The 21936-nt window shown below is 44.6% G+C and overlaps 2 protein-coding genes and 5 non-coding genes across 12 annotated transcripts in view; all 7 read right to left on the bottom strand.

The window, feature by feature from the left end:
- The window catches only part of LOC133505690 (calcium uptake protein 3, mitochondrial-like), a 37940-nt gene extending 24624 nt beyond the window's left edge, over positions 1 to 13316 (bottom strand). For both annotated transcript variants that reach the window (XM_061828996.1, XM_061828999.1), the window contains exons 1-2: positions 12796 to 13316; positions 8885 to 9039 (exon numbers count right to left, since the gene is read on the bottom strand). The gene's annotated coding sequence lies outside the window, so the exon portion shown is untranslated. The remainder of the gene's footprint in view (positions 1 to 8884; positions 9040 to 12795) is intronic.
- Positions 2132 to 2245, bottom strand: LOC133506807 (U5 spliceosomal RNA). Its single transcript, XR_009796629.1, has one exon. It is a non-coding gene; the product is annotated as a U5 spliceosomal RNA (small nuclear RNA).
- Positions 2844 to 3007, bottom strand: LOC133506788 (U1 spliceosomal RNA). The gene has a single exon (XR_009796612.1). It is a non-coding gene; the product is annotated as a U1 spliceosomal RNA (small nuclear RNA).
- Positions 9440 to 9553, bottom strand: LOC133506802 (U5 spliceosomal RNA). Its single transcript, XR_009796624.1, has one exon. It is a non-coding gene; the product is annotated as a U5 spliceosomal RNA (small nuclear RNA).
- Positions 10028 to 10191, bottom strand: LOC133506787 (U1 spliceosomal RNA). The gene has a single exon (XR_009796611.1). It is a non-coding gene; the product is annotated as a U1 spliceosomal RNA (small nuclear RNA).
- On the bottom strand, positions 11076 to 11290 carry LOC133506797 (small nucleolar RNA U3). Its single transcript, XR_009796620.1, has one exon. It is a non-coding gene; the product is annotated as a small nucleolar RNA U3 (small nucleolar RNA).
- A 142-nt stretch (positions 13317 to 13458) lies between the features above and the next one.
- The window catches only part of micu3a (mitochondrial calcium uptake family, member 3a), a 28206-nt gene continuing 19728 nt past the window's right edge, over positions 13459 to 21936 (bottom strand). For 3 of the 5 annotated variants that reach the window (XM_061828990.1, XM_061828993.1, XM_061828994.1), the window contains 6 exons: positions 19007 to 19101; positions 18665 to 18836; positions 17130 to 17238; positions 15172 to 15329; positions 14154 to 14218; positions 13459 to 13947 (listed from right to left, as the gene is read on the bottom strand). In XM_061828990.1, the coding sequence (XP_061684974.1) occupies positions 13941 to 13947; positions 14154 to 14218; positions 15172 to 15329; positions 17130 to 17238; positions 18665 to 18836; positions 19007 to 19101 (606 nt within the window). In that variant the 3' untranslated portion in view covers positions 13459 to 13940. Of the gene's footprint in view, positions 13948 to 14149; positions 14219 to 15171; positions 15330 to 17129; positions 17239 to 18664; positions 18837 to 19006; positions 19102 to 21936 lie in introns of all 5 variants that reach the window. The other 2 variants (XM_061828992.1, XM_061828991.1) reach the window with 2 other exon arrangements.

Raw genomic sequence — 21936 nt, 5'->3', positions numbered from 1 at the left:
GGGTTCAATCGCTGCCCATAAAATTTAAATGTGCAGACGGCCACAGCGGTACATCCTGCAGGAAGGGGGGACACGTGATTCCACATCTCATCAACATGACCGGCCAGATCCGCCTCAGGCCCAGCGATCCCTCGACCTGACGACAGCCGGTAAACCACATCTTCTCCAGTGCCGGCTGGCACCCGTTGATGACATCATTCGACAAGGAAGCCGACTGCACCCCAGCTCGACTCATCCCTGAGGAAAATGCCCCATGCCGATGCACAACGCACTTCGGACAATGACGCCGCTGGCACCTTTCTTTAATTTTGTTCATTTCAGGTGTCGGACTCTTTCGAGTCCGAAAGGGGGGTTGAAGTATGTCTTATGCCCATATTTAGTCATGACTGCATCATTTCCTCATGTCGTCAGTGGGGCTCCGCTCTGCAGCCACATGTGTCCGAGAGCGCATATCGGCATGTAGGCTAACCTTGCTGAACTGTATACTGGACACTTTGTAAAAATCCATCGCCAGCTCGAACCGGTTGAGACAGAAAGGCTTCGTCTAAGTGGAAAGCCCCGATGTCAACCCGGAGATCGCCACCAAAGCAGTGAAAAGCCTGTTGCCATTTCCGACATCTTATCTGTGTGAAGCGCATTTTTCTGGAGTAACGGCAACCAAAACGGAATAAACTGGAAGCAACACATTTGGGGCGTCATTGTCTCCCGTTCCCCGCAGATGGTACCATCTCGTTGCAGAGAAACAAGCTCAGGTGTTAGCGTTATGGTGAGTTCAAATTTTCACGCACTTCAAATCCATTTTCGTGGCGTGTCTATCTTATGGAACCTCTCCGACTGGCGACCTTCAGCTCCCCCCGCCCCCCATCCCCCTTAGCTCCCGTTGCCATGCCGCACAATCTTCCAAAAAGGCGACTGAACATAACTGGTTTGAACTGGATCCTCTATCGCGTATTCCACACAGTATTGGGGTATGTTTTTTGCCAAATGTGTCGGGCTTGTCCAAGAGAGTTCTACAGAGAGGTCTCAACTATTTCACGCAAGGATATGTACACGGAATTAAGATTTTGGACGGAGCAGGACGCAATGTCAGAGTTACAGCGAAACGTTGGCGATCGATGCAAAAAGGTTTGACGCTTCACAACCTTCATATTGAAATGCAACAGGATAAAATTGTGGACTCGTACCGCGCATGTAAAGCAGGGTGAGTACTTTTTACTTGGAAAGATCACGAGAAATATCATTGCAGCCTTTATAAGTGTGCGGGTGTATTCATTTGACTCGGCTCGTAATGGAACCCAGTGCTCTGTTTTAAAAGCCCGACGCGATACAAATGGGCAAATCGACATTCCTCTTGCATGACACGGCGCATTTACGTAACCCTAACCCGACTCTTCTGACGCACTTCAATCAGCAGGTCAGTGATACACTAACAAAGTGAAAGTTGTTCTCCTGCAATGTATAAAGCACTGATAACAATTCAATCAAACTCAGAGAAGATACTCCTCCCTCACTTACCTTCGACCATACAGCCTTGTGTTTGCTGATATTGTTCACATTTAGTTGTACGTGCGGTCTTCCGCAAGCCTGAATCCACTGTGGACACTTCGTCAACGGTGTTTTAGGCTTTGGAAAATGAATCACGCGGGCCCCTTGTAACCTAGCCGGATATCTTTCATCAGAATTGCACGTTCCCCAAGCGCATCTGAGGACCATTTTGTTTGTAACATTAACTTTTCCAAGCGCACGCGACCGATAAGCAGCATTGCTTGTGGGACGTGACGGCAAAAGCAGCTACCTGATTGGAGATTATTGTGCGAGTGACTGGCAGGTCGGAAAGGTCCGTTTTGAAGGCGTGTTTAAACGTTGTTACGGCAACCAGTCAGAGGGTTGTGGTCGCCAACAGAGTGAAATGAGGCAGAGAAGAGATGTTTAAACTGGACAATTTGAGAAACAATAAACTAAACGGGTAAAATACTGAAAGGAGACACAGGTGAACACGTACACACGCAAGTACTCTAAGTCTCTTTCGGCCTCGATGATATGTCTCTTTGTATACATAAGGGGACAGGCCTGTGCTTCCAGAACTGCAAACTTCATGCATTCTCTCAATTGTCTTTCACAGTAAAAGAGAAGCTCCGCCTTCGCAGAGCATCAAAAAATTGAGATAGACTCTTGTTGTTCCTCCCCACGGAAATCTTTAGTAAAAGGCGAAAGATTTATGCGATCTGAAGAGAAACAAGAGTAAACTGCCTTCTGGACGGTGAAAGGAGCTACTTGATTCCCCGGCATACCGTTTTGACTAACGGTATTCCAGTCAAAACTGCCACTATTTCAAAAATAATTCCATTCATTCAACCACAGTTAATGTACTCCAACGCAAGTCTAAACATTTATCGGCGCTCAGGCTTCGAGCGCTTTTTTTTTTTCAAGTTTATCAAGTGCCCCGACACAAAGGATTGTGGGCCTTAGCGCATGCGCTCGAAGCCAACGACGCCATTGTATCCGCCCGCATGGAGCAGCAGGTCGGTGCCGATTGGGCTTCGCGTGACAACAACGCGTTGATCTTTAGTGAACGTGAATCTTGCTGGTTGGGTGATCTGCAAAGGTTTTGTAACATTTAATTTAAGGTTATGGGTCGACATTACCGACCTGGACATAATTACTTGGGGCTTTTCATAGTATCACAGTTGTCGTGTTTCAAGTTAACTTGGCAGTGAAAACAGAAGAGCAATCTCATCCCAGTAGCGTGTTGCGTGCGATGACGCACTTCGCCCGCCGCCCTCTCAGCTGTCACACAATAGGTCACGTGCACGAACGCACCCATATTTATCTTGACACGTGATCAGGGGAGAGCGCGAACGCAGTCCCCCACTACCAGAAATTATGCAGTCGAGATTCCCACATTTGGGGAATTCGCAGGGGTCAGCACAACCGGAGTGCAATGGCTGAGCCTCACCCTGGGTGAACCACCTTCTTGATCATGGTATCTCCCCTGCCAGGTAAGTATGAGTTGGTACGGCGCGAGCACGCAACCCATTCACGCGCACGCTGTGTCAAGCGACGGTGTCATCGTGAGCACGTGACCGACGGCACGCAAAACAGGCGAGGCCGAGCACGGACGCGAGGTCAAACGGTGCAACGGTGCAAATTCTTGGGTGAACATGCTTCTCATTTCATAATTTGAGGTTGGCTGGAGACAGCAATGGATACCCACAATGCATAGCGGCACCCCCAGAGCATCTCTCGGAAGTGCGCTCTTCAATACCAAGACGTTTACTAACCATCCAAACCGGCTTTAAGAGAGAGCAGTTGTTGTATTGACAATATAACGCAAACATGACCAGAAGTCGGGTTGAACGGAAAGCATAGACTCGTCTCGTCCAATGTGACACACGGACCAGACTTCCGTTTCCACCGGTCTCTTGCGCATCTCACAACGCTACTGCCACCTACTACTGAAGCCTTTCGCGCATCACAACCCTGCCGATGCATTCCACCCTGCTTCCCGATTGTTTTCTCCCGCACCGTCCTCACGTTGCAAAGTCTTAATTTAACCACGAGACCTTTGGGGTACGCTAACTGTAGTGGAAGGATTATTCTTTGAGTTATTTTGAAATACAGTCGTGGCAGTATTTGACTGTGAAATATCAATGCAATTAAAACAACAGTTTCATTCCATGAAGCAAAGCCACACTGGTCAAAGGTCAGTGTTGTGATCTAATGATGAATACACAGTTTAAACAGTCACAAGTTTATTATTTCTCATTATGCTTGTTTTTTTTTTTTCCTTTTTTTTTCATTCATGAGCAATCTTTGAAAATGTCATCAAAACCCCACACTGGTGGCTTGAGGAATTTCTTTTTTTTTTTTTTACGTCTTTGATTCAAAATACCACACCGGTGGCTTGAAGAAGCCGTTTTTTCCCCCCGACAGAAAGTAGAGAAAAGTTAGCTAAAAACAAATGAATAAATAATTTCCTCCCCATTTTTCTCTTTCTTTGTGGCCATCCCTGAAGAAGTCCTTACAAGGCCAAAGGTCGCGACTGTATTTTCTTTCTTGTCTCATGTTTACGTTCATGATTCCATTCACGTTTGACCGCGAGAGAGATTTTAGACACCATTTAAAGAACTTCATCTCGCGGCGACAGGCATACGTCCTATTCATGTGTCTATATTTCTTTTTTTATTTTCTTTTTTCCAACATTGATAATTACTGCCCCCACTTCGCCGGCAAAAATAAGCACTCAAGGCGTACATCATGTAAAGAATAATACAAAAGTATATTCATTTCCCTGAAATAGAAGCATTCAAAGTGTACGTGATGTAAAGAATTCTTCTCCCTCTTCTTTTCCTTTCGGCTTGTCCCGTTAGGCGTCGCCACAGCGTGTCATCTTTTTCCAACTGAGCCTATATCGGGCCTCTTCCTCTCTCACACCCGCAGTCCTCACGTCCTCCCTCACCACATCCATCAACCTTTTCTTTGGTCTCCCTCTCGCTCTTTTGCCTGGCAGCTCCATCCTCAGCGCCCTTCTACCAATATACTCACTCTCTCGCCTCTGGACATGTCCAAACCATCGAAGTCTGCTCTCTCTAACCTCGTCTAAAACGCATCCAACCTTGGCTGTCCCTCGAATGAGCTCATTTCTCATCCTATCCAACCTGCTCACGCCGAGCGAGAACCTCAACATCCTCATGTCTGGTACCACCACTTCTGCTTCCTGTTGTTTCTTCAGTGCCACAGTCTCTAATCCGTACACCTGTTTTATAAACTTTGCCCTTCATCCGAGCGGCGACACCTCTGTCACATAGAACACCAGACACCTTCCGCCAACTGTTCCACCCCGCTTGGACCCGTTTCTCCACTTCCTTACCGCACTCATCATTGCTCTGTATCGTTGACCCCAAGTATTTGAAGTCGCCCACCCTCGCTGTCTCTTCTCTCTGGAGCCTCACTCTTTCCCCTCCACCCCTCTCATTCATGCACATATACATACACATACACGCCTGTCAGCCTATCCATTACCACAGCAAACAGGAGGGGGCTCAGAGCTGATCCCTGATGCAGTCCCACCTCCACCTTAAATTCTTCTGTCCCACCTACAGCACACCTCACCACTCTTCTGGTACATGTCCTGTACTTTTCTAACATATTTCTCCGCCACGCCAGACTTGCGCATGCAGGACCACAGTTCCTCTCGCTACACAATGTAGCTCCTTCTGACCTTCTTTGTACTTTTCCACGAGCATCCATCCTCAAGGCAAATAATGCATCTGCGGTACTCTTTCTCGGCACGAAACCATACTGTTGCTCGCAGATCCTTGCTTCTGTCCTGAGTCTCGCCTCCAACGACTCTTTCCCACAACTGCATCGTGTGGCTCATCATCTTTACTCCTCTGTCGCTTCCGCAGTTCTGAACATCGCCTTTGTCCTTACAAATGGGGAGTAGCCCACTTTTCCTCCATTCTTCTGGCATCTTCTCTCCCGCTAGTATTCCATTAAGTAGGTTGGTCAAAAAAAAAAAAAAAAAAAAAACCCACAGCCACCTCTCCAAATTGCTTCCATACCTCCACTGGTATGTCATCAGGACCAGCAGTCTTTCCATTTTTCATCCCGTTCAGTGCCTTTCTAACTTCCCCCTTACTAATCACTGCCACTTCCTGGGCATTCACGCTTGCCTCTTCCGCTCTTCTTTCTCTCCCATTTTCTTCACTGATTAACTTCCCAAAGTACTCTTTCCTTCTACTTAGCACACTACTGGCACCAGTCAACATATTTCCACCACTATCCTAAATCACCTTTACTTGCTGCACATCCTTCCCATCCCTATCCCTCTCTCTGGCCAACCTGTAGAGATCCTTTTGTCCTTCTTTCGGATCCAACCTGGCGTACATGTCGTCGTACGCCTCTTGTTTAGCCTTCGCCACCTCGACCTTTGCCCTACGGCGCATCTCGATGTACTCCTTTCGCCTCTCCTCAGTCCTCTCCGTGTCCCACTTCTTCCTCGCTAATCTCTGTCGTCGGATGACCCCCTGTATTTTGGGGGTTCCACCACCAAGTCTCCTTCTCCCCTTTCCTACCAGAAAACACCCCGAGTACTCTCCTGCCTGCCTCTCTGAATACCTTGGCAGTGGCATTCCAGTCTTCCGGGAGCTCTTCCTGTCCATCTCGTCTTTCTCAGCTCTTTCCGAAAGGCCACACAACATTCTTCCTTTCTCAACTTCCACCACCTGATTCTCTGCTCTACCTTTTGCCTTCATAATCTTCCTCCCTGCTGCCAGAGTCATCCTACTCACCACCATCCTATGCTGCCGAGCTACTCTCTCCCCCACCGCTACCTTACAGTCAGTAACCTCCTTCCAGTTACATCGTCTGCACAAAATATAATCCACCTGCGTGCTTCTACCTCCCCTAATGTAGGTCACTCTATGTTCCTCTCTCTTCTGAAAATAAGTGTTCACCACTGCCAATGCCATCCTTTTTGCAAAGTCCACCACCATCTGACCCTCAAAGTTCCTCTGCTGGATGCCGCACTTATCCATGACTTCTTCATCGCCCCTCTTTCCTTCGCCAACATGTCCATTGAAATCTGCACCAATCACGACTCTCTCTCTCTCTGTCTGGGATGCTCAGGACTACTTTGTTGAGTAGTTCCTTCCAGAACTTCTCTTTCAACTCCAGGTCACATCCTACCAGTGGGGCATAGCCGCTAATCACATTATACATACTGTAATACCCTCAGTTTCAAATTTCATCCTCATCACTTGATCTGATACTCGTGTCACTTCCAAGACATTCTTAGCCAGCTCTTCCTTTAAAATAAGCCCTACTCCATTTCTCTTCCCATGTCCTCCGTGGTAAAATAATTTAAACCCTGCTCCTAGACATTTAGCCTTACTCCCCTTCCACTTGCTCTCTTGGGTCCACAATACATCAACCTTTCTCCTAATCATCATGTCAACTAACTCCTGAGCTTTTCCCATCATGGTCCCAACATTCAAAGTCCCTACACACAGCTGCAGGGCCTGTGCATTCCTCTTCTTCTTCTGCCGACCAAGTCGCTTTCCTCCTCTTTTTTTTCTCTGAAATACATGATCTGAATTTCTACCTACGCCTTGTCGATTAACAGTGCCAGGGGCGGGCGTAGTTGGCCCGGGCCACGACCTATCCTTTCTGGAATTTGTTTGAGGAAAGTTGAAATACGTTTGGCACAGTTTTACGCCGTATGCCCTTCTTGACGCAACCCTCTGCGTTTATCCGGGCTTGGGACTTGGCCTGTCTTAAAAGTCCGATGCGACACAAATAGGCAAATAGACGTTTCTTTTGCATGACGTGGTGCATTTACGTAACCCTCACCCGACTCTTCGGCATAAAACATGACACACTTCATTCAGCAGCGCACTGATACACTAACAAAGTGAAAGTTGTTCTCATGCAATGTAGAAAGCACTGATAATAATGAAATCGAACTCAGAGAAGATACCTCTCCCTCGCTTACCATTGGAGATACAGCCTTGTGTGTGTTGATACTGTCCACACTTAGTTGTATGACTCAACCGGGCCCCTTGCAACCCAGCAGGATCTCTTTCATCAGAATGGACCTTTCCGACATGTCAATCACACGTACAATAACAGCCAATCAGATAGCCGCATTGTCCCAACCCCGAGCTTGTCCCGCCCCTCCCGCAGCCATGTCCCACAAACAACAATGTTTGTCGGTAGCGTGCGTTTTGAAAAGTTGATGTCAGGAAGAAAATGGTCCTCAGATGATGCCCTTGGGGAACGTGCAATTCTGACGAGATGTATATCCTGCTAGGTTACAAGGGGCCCGGGTGACTAATCTTCCAAAGCCTAAAACACAGTTGGCGAAGTGTCTCCGATAGATTAGATTAAAGCTTGCTGAAGGCCTCCCGTACGAGGGAGAAGTATCGACTTTGAGTTTGATTGCATTGCGTGTCACTGACTTGCTGAATGACGTGTGTAATGTTTTATGCCGACGAGTCGGGTTGGTGATAGGTAAATGCGCAATGTCATGCAAGAGAACCGTCTATTTGTATCACGTCAGACTTTTTCAGACAGAGCACAGGGTTCGATTACGAGCCAAGTCAAACTTTTTCATCTGGTGACGACGGTACTGACTGAGTTAATCACCGTTGTTTCAATGCATTTGTAGAAAAATCAAACCTAACTCACTTATAGACGACAATGATATTACTCATAATCCTTCCAGGTAAAAAGTACTCACCCCGCTTTACATGCGCAGTACGATTCCACAATTTTATCCTGTTGTATTTCAACATGAATTTTGAGAGGCGGCAGGCATCCTTCCGCTTCGATCGCCATTTTGACAGGCGGCATCCTTCCGCTTCCGCACTCTGACATTGCGTCCTGCTCCTGTCCAAAATCTTGATTCCATGAACATATCATTTCGAAATAGTTGAGACCTCTCTGTAGGACCCTCTTGTACAAGTCTGGCTGCATTTGGCAAACTGGGGACACGAATTGACCCCGCCGTACACGGCACTTAACCGCGCCTCCTGAAGTGACGTCACGCCACGTGCGCTGACGTAAGACAAACAGTAAAAATGGCAAATACAATACAATACATTCTGAACTGAGACAGACTCCATGCTTCTGATTTCATTCAAATCAACGATATATTATAGATTGGAAATACAATACATTCTGAACTGAGACAGACTCCATGCTTCTGATTTCATTCAAATCAACGATATATTATAGATTCTAAATACAATACATTCTTAACTGAGAGAGACGCCATGCTTCTGATTTCATTCAATCATTCACACGCGGCAGTGTTATGCTAGCGAAGAACTTTGAATTCATTTATACGAGACATGTATTGAAAATCAAATATAGGGCATACCTTCGTGCAAGCATTTGTTCCGGTTGATTTTAGATGGATTCAGTTGATCATGCGGTCTTCCACAAAGTTTGACCCATCGAAGGCATTTTTCGTACTGGGTCTTCGGTTTTGGAAAGGGTACGACTCGAACTCCACCAACTCGCCTTTCAGGATACCTGTCGTCACGATTACAAAGTCCGTGACTACACCTCTTAACCATATTTTTTGTTAAATAACCCAAATGCGCGATAAAACGCTAACTAAACCTATACTGGACCATTCAATGTTGTCAGAGAAAATGGCGGGAGCAAAAAACGGGCTTTGGTCTATGCAGATCTCTGGCCTCTGATTGGTCAGTGACGCGGATTGCGCAATATCCACCGAGGGGTCAATTGTGGAGCAAGCCTCGATATTGTTCAATGAATTGATCTTCACAGTGAAAGAGCAGCTCCACTTTCGCAGAGCATCAAAAAATTGAGATTGGTCTATGCAGATCTCTGGCCTCTGATTGGTCAGTGACGCGGATTGCGCAATATCCACCATTGTTCAATGAATTGTTCTTCACAGTGAAAGAGCAGCTCCACTTTCGCAGAGCATCAAAAAATTGAGATAGACTCTTGTTGTTCCTCCCCACGGAAATCTTTAGTAAAAGGCGAAAGATTTATGCGATATGAAGAGAAACAAGAGTAAACTGCCGTTGCGACGTTGAAAGGAGCTACTTTATTGCCCGGCATACCTTTTTCACCAGCGGCATTCACGACTGTATTTCAAAATTATTCAAAGAATAATTCTTCAACTCCAGTAAACGTAGACGCAAAAAGACAATCTAAACATTTATGAACGCTCAGGCTTCTCGGGCTTTTTCCACTTGATAAAGTGCCCTGACGCAAAGGATTGTGAGCATTAGCACATGTGCTGGAAGCCAATGACGCAATTGTATCCGCCTTGCAATGAGCAGCCTGTCGGTGCCGATTGGGCTTTACCATACAGCAACGCGTCGACCTTTGGTGAACATGAACCCCACACGGGCGGGTGATAAATCTGAACTCATAATCTTGGGTCGACATCACCGGAATACTGAATATTCCGATTCGGACAATAAACAATGGATATCATGGCTTACTTTAAATTCGAGTTTCGGCGATAGTTTTCTTGACACGTGATCAGGGGAGAGCGCGAACGCAGTCCCCCACTACCAGAAATTATGCAGTCGAGATTCCCACATTTGGGGAATTCGCAGGGGTCAGCACAACCGGAGTGCAATGGCTGAGCCTCACCCTGGGTGAACCACCTTCTTGATCATGGTATCTCCCCTGCCAGGTAAGTATGAGTTGGTACGGCGCGAGCACGCAACCCATTCACGCGCACGCTGTGTCAAGCGACGGTGTCATCGTGAGCACGTGACCGACCGCACGCAAAACAGGCGAGGCCGAGCACGGACGCGAGGTCAAACGGTGCAACGGTGCAAATTCTTGGGTGAACATGCTTCTCATTTCACAATTTGAGGTTGGCTGGAGACAGCAATGGATACCCACAATGCATAGCGGCACCCCCAGAGCATCTCTCGGAAGTGCGCTCATCGATACCAAGACGTGTACTCACCACCCAAACCGGCTTTAAGAGAAAGGAATTGTTTGATTGAGAATATAACGCAAACATGACCGGAAGTACGGTCGTCTCGTCGAATGTGACACACGGACCGGACTTCCGTTTCCACCGGTCTCTTGCGCATCTCACAACGCTACTGCCACCTTTTGCGCATGTCCAACCTTGGCGTTGCATTCCACAATGCGCGCACAAACGCTTTGACATTTGCACGTACCCAAAAACATAGCGAACTCGAACAGACCGTGTTTTGGATATATATGTATGGACTACATATGGTCATACTGGAACACGTACCGTACAATAGAAGCTGAACCAGTACTTTTTTTTTTAGCACTAGTGTGATTCTCGCATTTTTACAATTAAATCTCATCAGATGAGACAGGATTGACTGGAAAAGACGGAGTCTGAACTCTCTCAAGTTCAAAGAACTCGTTTGTTTCCTTGCTGAACCGCATATTGAGCTTCCGAATACTCTGACAATTACGTGACTCCCCTTTACTTGTTCAATGGAAGAAGCTCGCGAAAGCAATTGCAGTTCAGGAGAGATATTTTCCATTGACCCACAATCAACACTGCTTGACATTGCTCCGTTGAAATGATGCTAACCACTCTGAACATATTCCTTCCATCAGTACTCCGAAAGGAAGTAACGAACGTTCATCAATGGAGGAGAACGTATGAAAGAATCAAATTTCCCCGCCAGCTTCACGCTCAGAAAGGAATATCTCGTCTCGTCATCGTGGTTGGCACGACCAAACACTTTAGAAACACATTTCACTAGTCAAAAACTATAGAAATGATCCCTGAAAGTATAGTCTTGCCAGCTCACCGTGCGACGAGAGCAGCTCAATATCGAGACTACTGTTTTCGCTTAGAGGGCGTGTACGGAATTAGCTTTGTGCAAGCTTCACGAAGCGATGTCTCCCAGAAAATTAAAACAAAACGAGAACAGAAAGACGTTCATGTCAATCAAAATGAATTTGGACGTGTTCACGTACTATTCGTCGAGTCACATTCTAAATACATAAGCCCCAGAATGCTTTGCGCGATTTTGGCATGAAATACGATTCGTTATTTTGAACGAAATCACAAATTTGTGACGCTGAACGCCGAGGCAAAACTTTAGGAAAAAGCAAAATACCTATTTACACACTTGCCGTGACTCAGATGGCACTGTTGGTTCAATTTAGCGTTAATGCGTCAACGACACCATAACACTGTGCGACGCCTACAATGTTTCGACAGTAAACCGCTCAAGCAGGAAGGTTTCCGCCAAAGTGCCGTGCCGTATTTACCAACGTTTAGAGAGAGAAAATCGCTCATTTGAGAAAACCACGGAACACACACGAGTCAGAAAACAGGTACAGTGTGAGGTGTCAAACCAAAAACGTGATCGAACCCCCCGCAGTTCAGTCTTCAGGGATGAGAATGACCAGTTTGGAAAAAGACTGAAAATGTCTGTCGATTGGGGAAGGGGGGGTGACTGCACGGTTAAACTTTTTTCAAGCCATGCCCGTCTGAAACAGTTTTTGATTCCAGGATTCCAGCATCCTTGTCGATTGCCCTCGCTCGTCTTCATCCTTTTTTTTTTCTAACACTTTCGCCATGGTAAAACTTTGAACACACCGTCGCTCAGTTGGCGCTATCTAAGTCCCACGCTCCATTACTTAGCTAACTAACAAGTTACACTGCGATTTCTGACAACCGAGAACACGTACATGGCAATGGCGAAACTCGATTAACCACTAACACGATTGGATCGTTATACTGCATAACTCTGTTGTCCAACCGAGTAATCTGCCGCAAACAAGTTTTAATGTGTAATATTTACACTACCGAGCATGTTAGAACGGCATATGATAGTCGTGCTTGTGCTGGCACGAAGCTGAACTTGTAACTCGGAGCCCACCACCGAGAGGCAGGCGCACGACCCCCCCCCCCCCCCCTTCCACCACCCAAATTTTCTCAATGGATCTGCGCTTATCTCGAGAATGGTCATTTTGGTCTGAAAAAGTCGGAAATCCGCCGATCGGCGGAAAATGTTCATCACTGAGGCGTAAAACTGTGTCAAACAAATATGCGTTCATCTAAGATGACACGCTGTGGCGACCCCAAACGGGACAAGACGAAAGGAAAATAATTGTGTATGTGTGTGTGTGAGAGAGAGAGACAGAGAGAGAGAAAGAAAGAGAAAGAGAGAGATATCATGGAATATAAAAGTGAGCGATAAAATGCGTGATCTCCAGGGCCAGTGCTTCAGATAGGCCTAATTGTATTCGCAGTTGTCAATTGTATAATAATTGAGGAATTTACGTCCAACTTACCTTTGTGTTTCCTGGTTTGGATATGTTCCTGGATAAGTGCACAGCACTTTGCTGGGAACGTCCACTTTTTTTGTATGTGTTCAGTTAGACACGTTGATACCGTTTCGTTCCTGTCTGCATGGTTTGTCTACACTTTTTTTCAAGCCATGTCCATCTGAAACAGTTTTTTTTTTTTTTTTTTACCCCGTGGTTTTTATCAATTTCCCTGGCACGATCTTCATCTTTTCGCTCCAAGATTTTGGCCATACTGGCAAATGCGCAGACCGCGAGATAACATATGCGTCCGTATATCTATAAGTTATAAGTATACCGTAGTAAACAGACTGCTTCTCGAGGAAATGTTCGCACCAGAGTGAAAATACCCACGAAATACCGCCAAAATGCTGCCGGAAATCGGAATGTTGTCGTCCTTTTAAGACCAAATTTGATGCCGTAAACAGCTTGCAATGCCGTTTTCCGCTCTCACAGCAGTGACTTATTTCACGACGAGAGTTGCCGATTGATGCTGGCGGCCGGTCTTGATCACAGCCTCGCCCCGCGTCAAGTCAATTTTTCTCAACGAATCTACGTTTCACAACAATGACATTTTCATCTGAAAAAACTCGGAATTCCGCCAATCCGCGGAAAATTCTCGTCTCTGTATATGGTACACGGAGGAATGGAACATGTTAACTGTTTATTAATGCAAATGAAATTTGTGTTCGTGGTATTTTGTGACGTAACAATTGAAATGCTCCCACAACATGAAACAGGGAGGACCTACATTACTCTTCTCTAGTCACAGCAGAAAAGGGATTCAAAGCGAACAAATTAGTTATAAAACAAATGGTCTGAAACGGGCAACATGACAATCATGCAAACATTCTAGTAAGTACAAACATAACAACATAAATACCGCATAAATAATGACTGTGGCCAAGGTATCAATTCACTGTGTATAAATTGCACTGCAGGTGATGACGTTTTCATCTCCTGAACCTTCAGTATATTTCATCCTTGGACTTGAATTCAAAAAACTCTGTGTCCAGTTGTCCACCTTCGAACCTCATCGAATCTGCTACATCTTTTTCCAGCCCGGATCAATTCACTTGTCTCTTGGCCTCAAGGACAACTTGGCGGGGGAAAGGACGTGCGACACGGAACCTTCACCTAGTGAACACACAGCAAAGTGTGGCATGTTCAGACAGATGTCAAATGAAATGTGAAGACTTATTCATGCTTTTTATATTAGTATATTTAATTGAGTCAAGGTGTCACAATCGCATTCAAAATTAGGAACAAGTTAAAATGCAAACACGGAAATGTGTGTATTTAAAACCAATAAACATGGAGTTGATACACTTGTTGCGTTTACTTATCTGCCTGCCAGCTCTCTTTTCAAGCAGGATCTAAAGGAAACGGCTCGCTCCATCGCTTTATATCCCTGAGAACACATCATGTGATCAGGTCGTGAAAAGGGACAAGGAAAATGCAGGGTTGAATGACTTGGCGGAGGATGTTGCAGCAATATAAGAGACAATGGCGAAAGAAAGAAAGAAAGAAGGACAAAGACAGGAAGTGGTTAGCAATCAATAACAGTGATGCCATACTACGAGGACACGAATTATACAGCATAACTGGAACTAATGTGAGTTGGATTCATTGATTTGAACAACGTTGATGGGTCTACTTTGGTGACTCATCACATAAAACCACTAGAGAGCAGTGTTTCATCTCTAAAAGCACCTTTGTGGAGTGGACACGATGTGCTTCCATTTCTCTTGAGATTTTCACCACTTCCACTCACATGGGCACGGGGAGAACTTGCAAATACCCCACAGGCGGGGCCGGGATTGAACCCGGGTCCTCAGGACTGTGAGGCTAACGCTTTCCAGCTGAGCACCATAGCGCCCGGAAAAAGTTACAAAGTCACAAAATAAAAAAAAAAAAAAAAAAAAAAATCATCCTTTATTAGTGCATAAAAATGTGAGGAATGAAAAGGATGTATGTCGACAAATGGACTCAAGTTCCTCCAGTGAAGTCAGTGAGTCATGAAAAAAAAAATGCTCGCCAGCCAACAACCACTGGTGGTTATTTGAGAACCAGACCAAAACAGTTATGTGTACCCAGGAATATACAATACAATACACTATATTTTAATGTCAGGTAGAAGAAGTATAGGGTTGAAATTGTTCAGCCATGAGAAATTGGGCTTCGAGTTATGGCTGTGTCTCAAGAGGCCTATTTAGGATAATTCAGGCAGCAGGACCCACGTTTGGAAAGATGGCGATTTGGTTCCACTGCGCTGTTGATGTGCCATTGAGCAAAGCATCAAATGAGTAACCGTGCATCTTTTCATTGTTGCGTGCCACGTGAATACTGTAAAGACTTCCTCACCCTGGCACCTCGGTGCAGCCTGTCCTTCATGATGCCAATGAACTCCTTGTAAGAGAGCTGGTCATCATGATCCACGTCAAAGATTTTGAAGATAGTGTTGACCAAGTGATGTGTCAGCTTCAGACCTGTGGCCACATAAACTGCCCTTGCAAACTCATCTGACAAAGACAAACATTCTGTGAGTTTCTCTAAAGACGAGCCAGAACACATGCGCATTTAAGTCTACACTGTTAGACATTCTTATAAATTCTACAATCGTTCACCACATGCTATACAACAAAATACTTTCAAGTGACTATACGGTATTTAACGAGACTCCAGTGCATCACGGGAGTTTGGTTGACGTTACTCTATCCTGTAGCAGAAGTCGGGTGACTCCCAGCATGCACTGTGTCGTGAACCGTTGGGCTGTTGAACTGGAAGAAAGACATGCATCCTTCATGTTCCTGAGCCAACAAGTTTAATGTAACGTGAATGTTTACTTGTTGTTTGTTGAATATGTGACTTATTTTCACTCTGACGTTACATATATGTGCAATTCTGATGAGCTGTGTGGCATTTCGAAGTCCTCGCATGCCTGTGTGGGGTGGTACTTCTCTCCTTTCTTTCTGGTCATTAATTTCTTTGGTGTGGTTTTTGCACATTTTTGTATACACTTGTGGTGTTTCCACTGTGCCAATCCAAGCCCCCCCCCCCCGCCAAAAATAAGCATTCAAAGTACATCGTGGAAAGAATAATAAAAAATATGTTCATTTACCGTTGGCATTGGGCGACTATGCGACGTGAAGTGTGAGTGACAAGCAAAAGGCATTGTGGCGGTCGGCGTTTGGGGCAAACATTTCACAGCCGAGAGAAAACATAAATACAAATGGACGCACGCACACCACTTAACTCCACGAAAGCTTCTTGGAGCCCATGGTGAGGAAAGATGAATAAACTTGCAAAAACAGAAACTAAACACTCCCGAAAAACTTGGACAGTACTTTTCCAATGTGCGCGAGTTTGTGACATTATGTAAAAGCGTGTGATTCGGTGACACTTGCGTGTCCAAAAAAATACAAAAGCATCCTGGGTAGTAAAGATGGACATCCCCCCTTGCCAATGGGATGCCAGAAAGATGTTACGGCGATAGCCAGTGGGAGAGCAGCTCTATCGCGACACACAAACCAAGATACAGGATGTTTACATTCAGTGGAATTTGGGGGCTGCGAATCTAGCACCCATTGTTTCTTTTCATATCTTGAATTTTCCTTTGCAACTAGAGACAATATTGTTCCCGGGATGCGTTTCCATCCACCCATCCATTTTTTGAGCCGCTTATCCTCACGATGGTCGCAGGAATGCTAGAGCTAATCCCAGCTGTCATCGGGCAGGAGGCAGGGGATACCCTGAAGTGGTTGCCAGCCAATCGCAGGGCACATAGAGACAAACAGCCGCACTCACAATCGCACCTAGGGGCAATTTAGCGTGTCCAATTAATGTCGCATGTTCTGGGGATGTGGAGGGAAACCAGAGTGCCTGCAGAAAACCCACGCAGGCACGGGGAGAACATGCAAACTCCACACAGCCGGGGGGTCGGGATTGTGAGTAGTAGTAGTAGTAGTAGTGAGTATTTGAATAATTGAAATGAGATTGGCTGGCAACTGTTTGAGGGTGTACCCCGCCTCCTGCCCTAAGAAAGCTGGGATAGGCTCCAGCACGCCTGCAACCCTTGTCAGGATAAGCATTTTAGACACTGGATGGATGGATGGATGGTTGGAATGATTGACAGCTGGTGTGGGTTTATCATGTATCAAGTTGTGCATGTCTCTAGAATCCAATTCAGATGACAGCACTCACCTCCCGCTCTATTTTTTTTTCTGACTGGCAACGTTGTTGCCAAGTTCAAATTCAAGTTAAAAACCCTTAAGAACCTTATCAAACATCTAACAGTGTAGTTTTTATAGCTCAGTCCCAACCTTGTCCGATGGAGCGAGATGCAAAATTGTACATCTGCATGGCAATGGCAAAATCCTCAAGGTTGTTGAGAAACTGGAAGAAGGAGCGGAACTCATCAAAGGTTATTCCCTGTAACACCAAAAGAAACAAGCATGCAGCTAATAGTATTCGAGGCATATCATTGTAGTAACATCTATTCTAAACAAACCAAAACGAAAGCTGAAACACCTGCTCATACCAAAACGGTAATGTAAAAAGCTATTTGCCAAGTGACTGGCTGTTTAAACTTTTCCCTCTGTGAATAGGAAACTATTGGGAAATTAATGATCATATGAACAAATTGATAGGGTAGAATTCTATTTGAAACAACTGTTTGATGAAATTCAATACTGTAAATATGACCAAATAACATTCAATCATTCAGTCCTTGTCTGACATAAATAAAGAGACACATCCAGGGATACGAATACATTTGAAAAAGGCCTGACAGCATGTGTGCATGCATACATTGGTGTGTGGTCGAGCAAAGCAGCAAAGTGTTGAAGTGTCGCGAGCGACAACAGCCGCAGGCCGAAATAGTGGTGGGAAATTTCAGGTGCCATTCATGGCTGGGAGGCAGCAGCACTCACAGGGGAAGAATAAATGAAACTCTTCTGTGAGGGAAATGAAAATGTGCTGCTGCTGCTGCTAGCAAAAGCTAAAAATGTATCTCAATACATTCTCACAAAAATTGTATTGTAAAAATATGAAGTGAAGACTCTAAATTGCCCATAGGTGCGAACGTGACTGTGAATGGTTGTTTGATTCTATGTGCCGAGCGATTGGCTGGCGACCAGGTCAGGGTGTACGCAGCCTCTCGCCCATAGATCGCTGGGATAGGCTCCGACAAACCTGTGACTACAGTGAGGGTTAGCAGTTTGGAAGACGGATGGATGGATACTATACAGTTGATTATTTTTAAAGAAAAGGTACAAGGTCCAGTTGATCTGGTGACCTACATTTGCTATAATTCTTCCACAAACTTCCAACCATTTTCTCAGCCGCTTATCCTCGCAAAGGTTGCCGGGAGTGCTGGAGCCTATCTTAGGTGTCAACGGGCAGGAGACGGGGTTCACCCCGAACTGGCTGCCAGCCAATCGCAGGGCACATTGAGACAAACAACCACACTCACAATCACACCTAGGGGCAATTTAGAGTGTCCAATTAATGTTGCAAGTTTTGGGGATGTGGGAGGAAACCGGAATGCCCGGAGAAAACCCACGCAGGCACGGGGATAACATGGAAACTCCACACAGGCGAGTCCGGCTTCCACAAGCAATGAAAATGTAAATTGTTAACAGTTTTTTAGACTTTACTAATGTCACCTGTGCTCTATATTGAGTGCGTTCTGCGGTACAGTATAGATATATGGGTTACCAAATAGTACGTGTCACAAAATAAAAGAAAGCAATTAATTTAGGGACAGTAGTTTTGTGCTTCAAAGTACAACACACCAGGAATCTACTGGGACACAGCTTTTGTTAAAGCAGACATCACTACAACCAATACTGTATACCTTTTCATCAGGTATGCTGTGTCTAACATTTTCAAGGTAGGCACCGATATTCTCCACATTGGTGAAGCGCAAGAGGATTTTGGCAAAGTCCTCTTCACTGATGGTGGCCATTCCTTTGGAGTAGGTCAGAAATTCAATCTCCAGTACCTCAGTCTGGAGGTTGTCCATAAACCTGAAAAAAAAAAAAATAATAATTTTATATATATATCTTAAAAAAAGCTAAGATAGATTTCATTTGAAATGTTAAAAAAAATGTAATAATGAAAAAGTCACTTGAAAATGGTTGGTGTAAATAAGTGTAATGGTGCCATTGCAGGCTTCATGCAAGCTACAGAATAATACCTATAAAAGTCATCAAAAGTGAGCTCAGCCTTCCCTTTCTTCCCGAAGAAATGGACCAGCAGGGTGGTGTCAATAGTTAAACTCTCATCTGCACGCTAAAAGTCAAAAGAAAGGGAGGCAAAAGGGGTAAAACAGATCTGAGAGATCCCGCAACAAAACTAACACTTGTTTTAAAAAACACTGTTTCTAAATACCAAAGAAAAGAGTAAGTACAATTTAAATGAAACCAAAGTTACAGGATATTGCCACAAACACATCCTCTGAAGTGATAGCTCCTTCTTAATCAATAAGATTTACAGTCATATGATAATGCTCCACCTTTATGTCTTTCGGGGTCGCCACAGCGTGTCATCTCAGATGAACGCACATACAGCTTTAATTCCTCTGAAAAGCCTTTCCACAAAGTTCAGGTGTGTGTGAACCATTTATGAGGTAACAAAGTGATGTTGGATGAGAAGGCCTGCCTCTCAGTCTGCTCTCTAATTCCCCCTGAAGTATCAGGACTTTAGATTCATCCACCCAAAACTCTCTCTTCCACATCTTTATGGTCCTTTGCATTGTGCATTGGTGCACCGTCGTTGGAAAAGGAAGGGGCTATCCCCAAACTGTTCACACAAATGTATTGTTTCAAAGCTCTCGATATGCAGAATTTTTCAGGGTTCTTTTCACCGGAACTCAGGAGCCAATATTTTGGACATGCTCCCCAACTTGGTGGGAACTGCTATTTTATTTCTAACATGGCTGTGCAGCGGTCCACAAACCGATTTCCCTGAAGACATGGATGAAAAACTCTGGTTTGGATGAACTTTACTGGCCTCCACAGAGTCCTGCCCCGAAACAGATCGAAACCTTTGGGATGAGCAAAAACTGAGAGCCATCCAACATCAGTGTGTGACCTCACAAATCTGATTCAGGATTGATGGTCATAGATTCCTATAAACGCACCCCTAAACCTTGTGGACAGCCTTCCCAGAAGAGTAGAAGCTGTTATTGTGACAAAGGGTGGACCAACATTGGATTGAACCCTGTGGATTAGGAATGGGATGTCACTTAAATTCATACACGTACAGTATGAGCCTTCTAACTATTATTTCTTGAGAAAAGAGCTCACAATGACGATTGTAATAATTGTACTCATTTAGCCCAGACACGATCTTTGTGGAAAATAGAACTTTGCACACAGATAAGGCTTACATTCAAGCACAAAACTGATAGTAAAACTGTGATGGTTATTGTCATCAAACATTGTGGAGGTACGTGCAGTGGAATCGGAATATAGGAAGGACGATGCAAAAGAAGAAAGACTGAGGTTGAGACCGATTAAGTGGCTGGTGAAAAGATTAAATGAAGCTACCACATCATGTGGACTGTACTGCAGATGTCAAAGAAACTGAAAGTCAAAATGTTAACAGCGGCCTCTGAGAAGCCTTACAAGAGCACACATAAAGAGCATGTGAGATGATTTCACCATTTTTGCATTTTATCCTCATATTTATTTCCATCCAGTTGACCAAGTAGATCTATATTCAGTTACTGATTTTATTGGAGCCAATTAATAGATTTGTGCTGTTTGTCCTGAGTCCATTTTGTACTCTCTTATTCATCAAATTTCTAAACCCTGATAAAAACTCTATAACGAAGAGAAAAAGATGATTGCAATTTTTGTAGGGTTATTGTGCATTGACTAAACAGAGGGATATTTTGGGATTTGCATGACTATTTGATACATGAAAAAAAAATCTTCCCCACAAATGAGAGAATGACCTTTGCATCAGTTTCAATAAAAAAAAGGCCATCCACCATCAAGACAGAAAATGGGAAGTAAAGAACAATTCTACCTTGCTTTTGATGGCCATGCGACAGTATGCAGAGATCACGCTGGGTCAACTTTCAGGTTTCCCGAAGATGGATGAGCATTTAGGCCTTTCTAACAATCATTTACAACAAAATGTTTAATGGGGATTTACCTCAAGATTAAAATCCTAAAACCCAAATCAGGACAAAGACAAAAAGTCAAGAAGGGCCAATATCTTTTCCCCGATGGGGACACTTGAATTATGATAAAAACAGTTAAGCTTACATATATACATATTCAAGATCTATTTTGGTTTATGCTGCTTTTTTATTTTCCAAAGCTTGTAATAATTCCATTTGAGTATTTAAATTACATACAGCTGAACCCAGAAGTTTACATACGTTTTGGAAAAACACATTTGATTTTTTGTGTCAGTGTCTGAAGTCAAATCAGATAAAACCTCTCCTGTTTCAGGTCAATCAGGAGTACCAAAATTATTTAATGTTGTTAACTGCCACAATAATGAGAGAGGATTCCTGAGACAATTTTATTATTTTCTTTGAGGTCAAACCTTCCACGAGCTCCTGACAGTACTCTACTGGAATCCTGGCCCATTCCTCATGACAACTGGTGTGACGGAGTCAGGTTTGCCAGTTGCCTTGCTCGCACAGGCCTTTTTAGATCTGCCCAGACATTTTTTGATGGGATTCAGATCAGGGCTTTGTGATTGGCACTCCAAAACATTGACTTTATCATCAAGCCCCTTTTATACCAATTTTGGCAGTATGCTTAGTGTCGTACATTTGAAAGACCCATTTGCGCCCAAATGCTAGTTTCTTGGTTGATGTAGTGAGATGCTGCCATAATAAGTTCATGTCATGTTCTTTCTTCATGATCCCGAATATATAATGACGAACTCCAGTTCCTGCTCCAGCCAAACAGCCCCATAACATGATGCTGCCACCTCCATGCCTCAGAGTTGGTATGGTGTTCTCAGGTCAAAAAGCTTCCCCCTTTTTCCTCCAGATGTAACAGTGATCATTATCAGCTCCACTTTAGTTTCATCAGACCACAGGACATGTCTCCAGAAGTTAAGGTCATTGTTTTCACGTCTTTTTGCAAAGTGTAATCTGTC

The sequence above is a fragment of the Syngnathoides biaculeatus genome, chromosome 9 (genome assembly GCF_019802595.1).
Source record: "Syngnathoides biaculeatus isolate LvHL_M chromosome 9, ASM1980259v1, whole genome shotgun sequence".
NCBI lineage: Eukaryota > Metazoa > Chordata > Actinopteri > Syngnathiformes > Syngnathidae > Syngnathoides > Syngnathoides biaculeatus.
The sequence above is the reverse complement of the archived record's forward strand: the minus strand, read 5'-3'. Positions and strand labels throughout refer to the sequence as shown.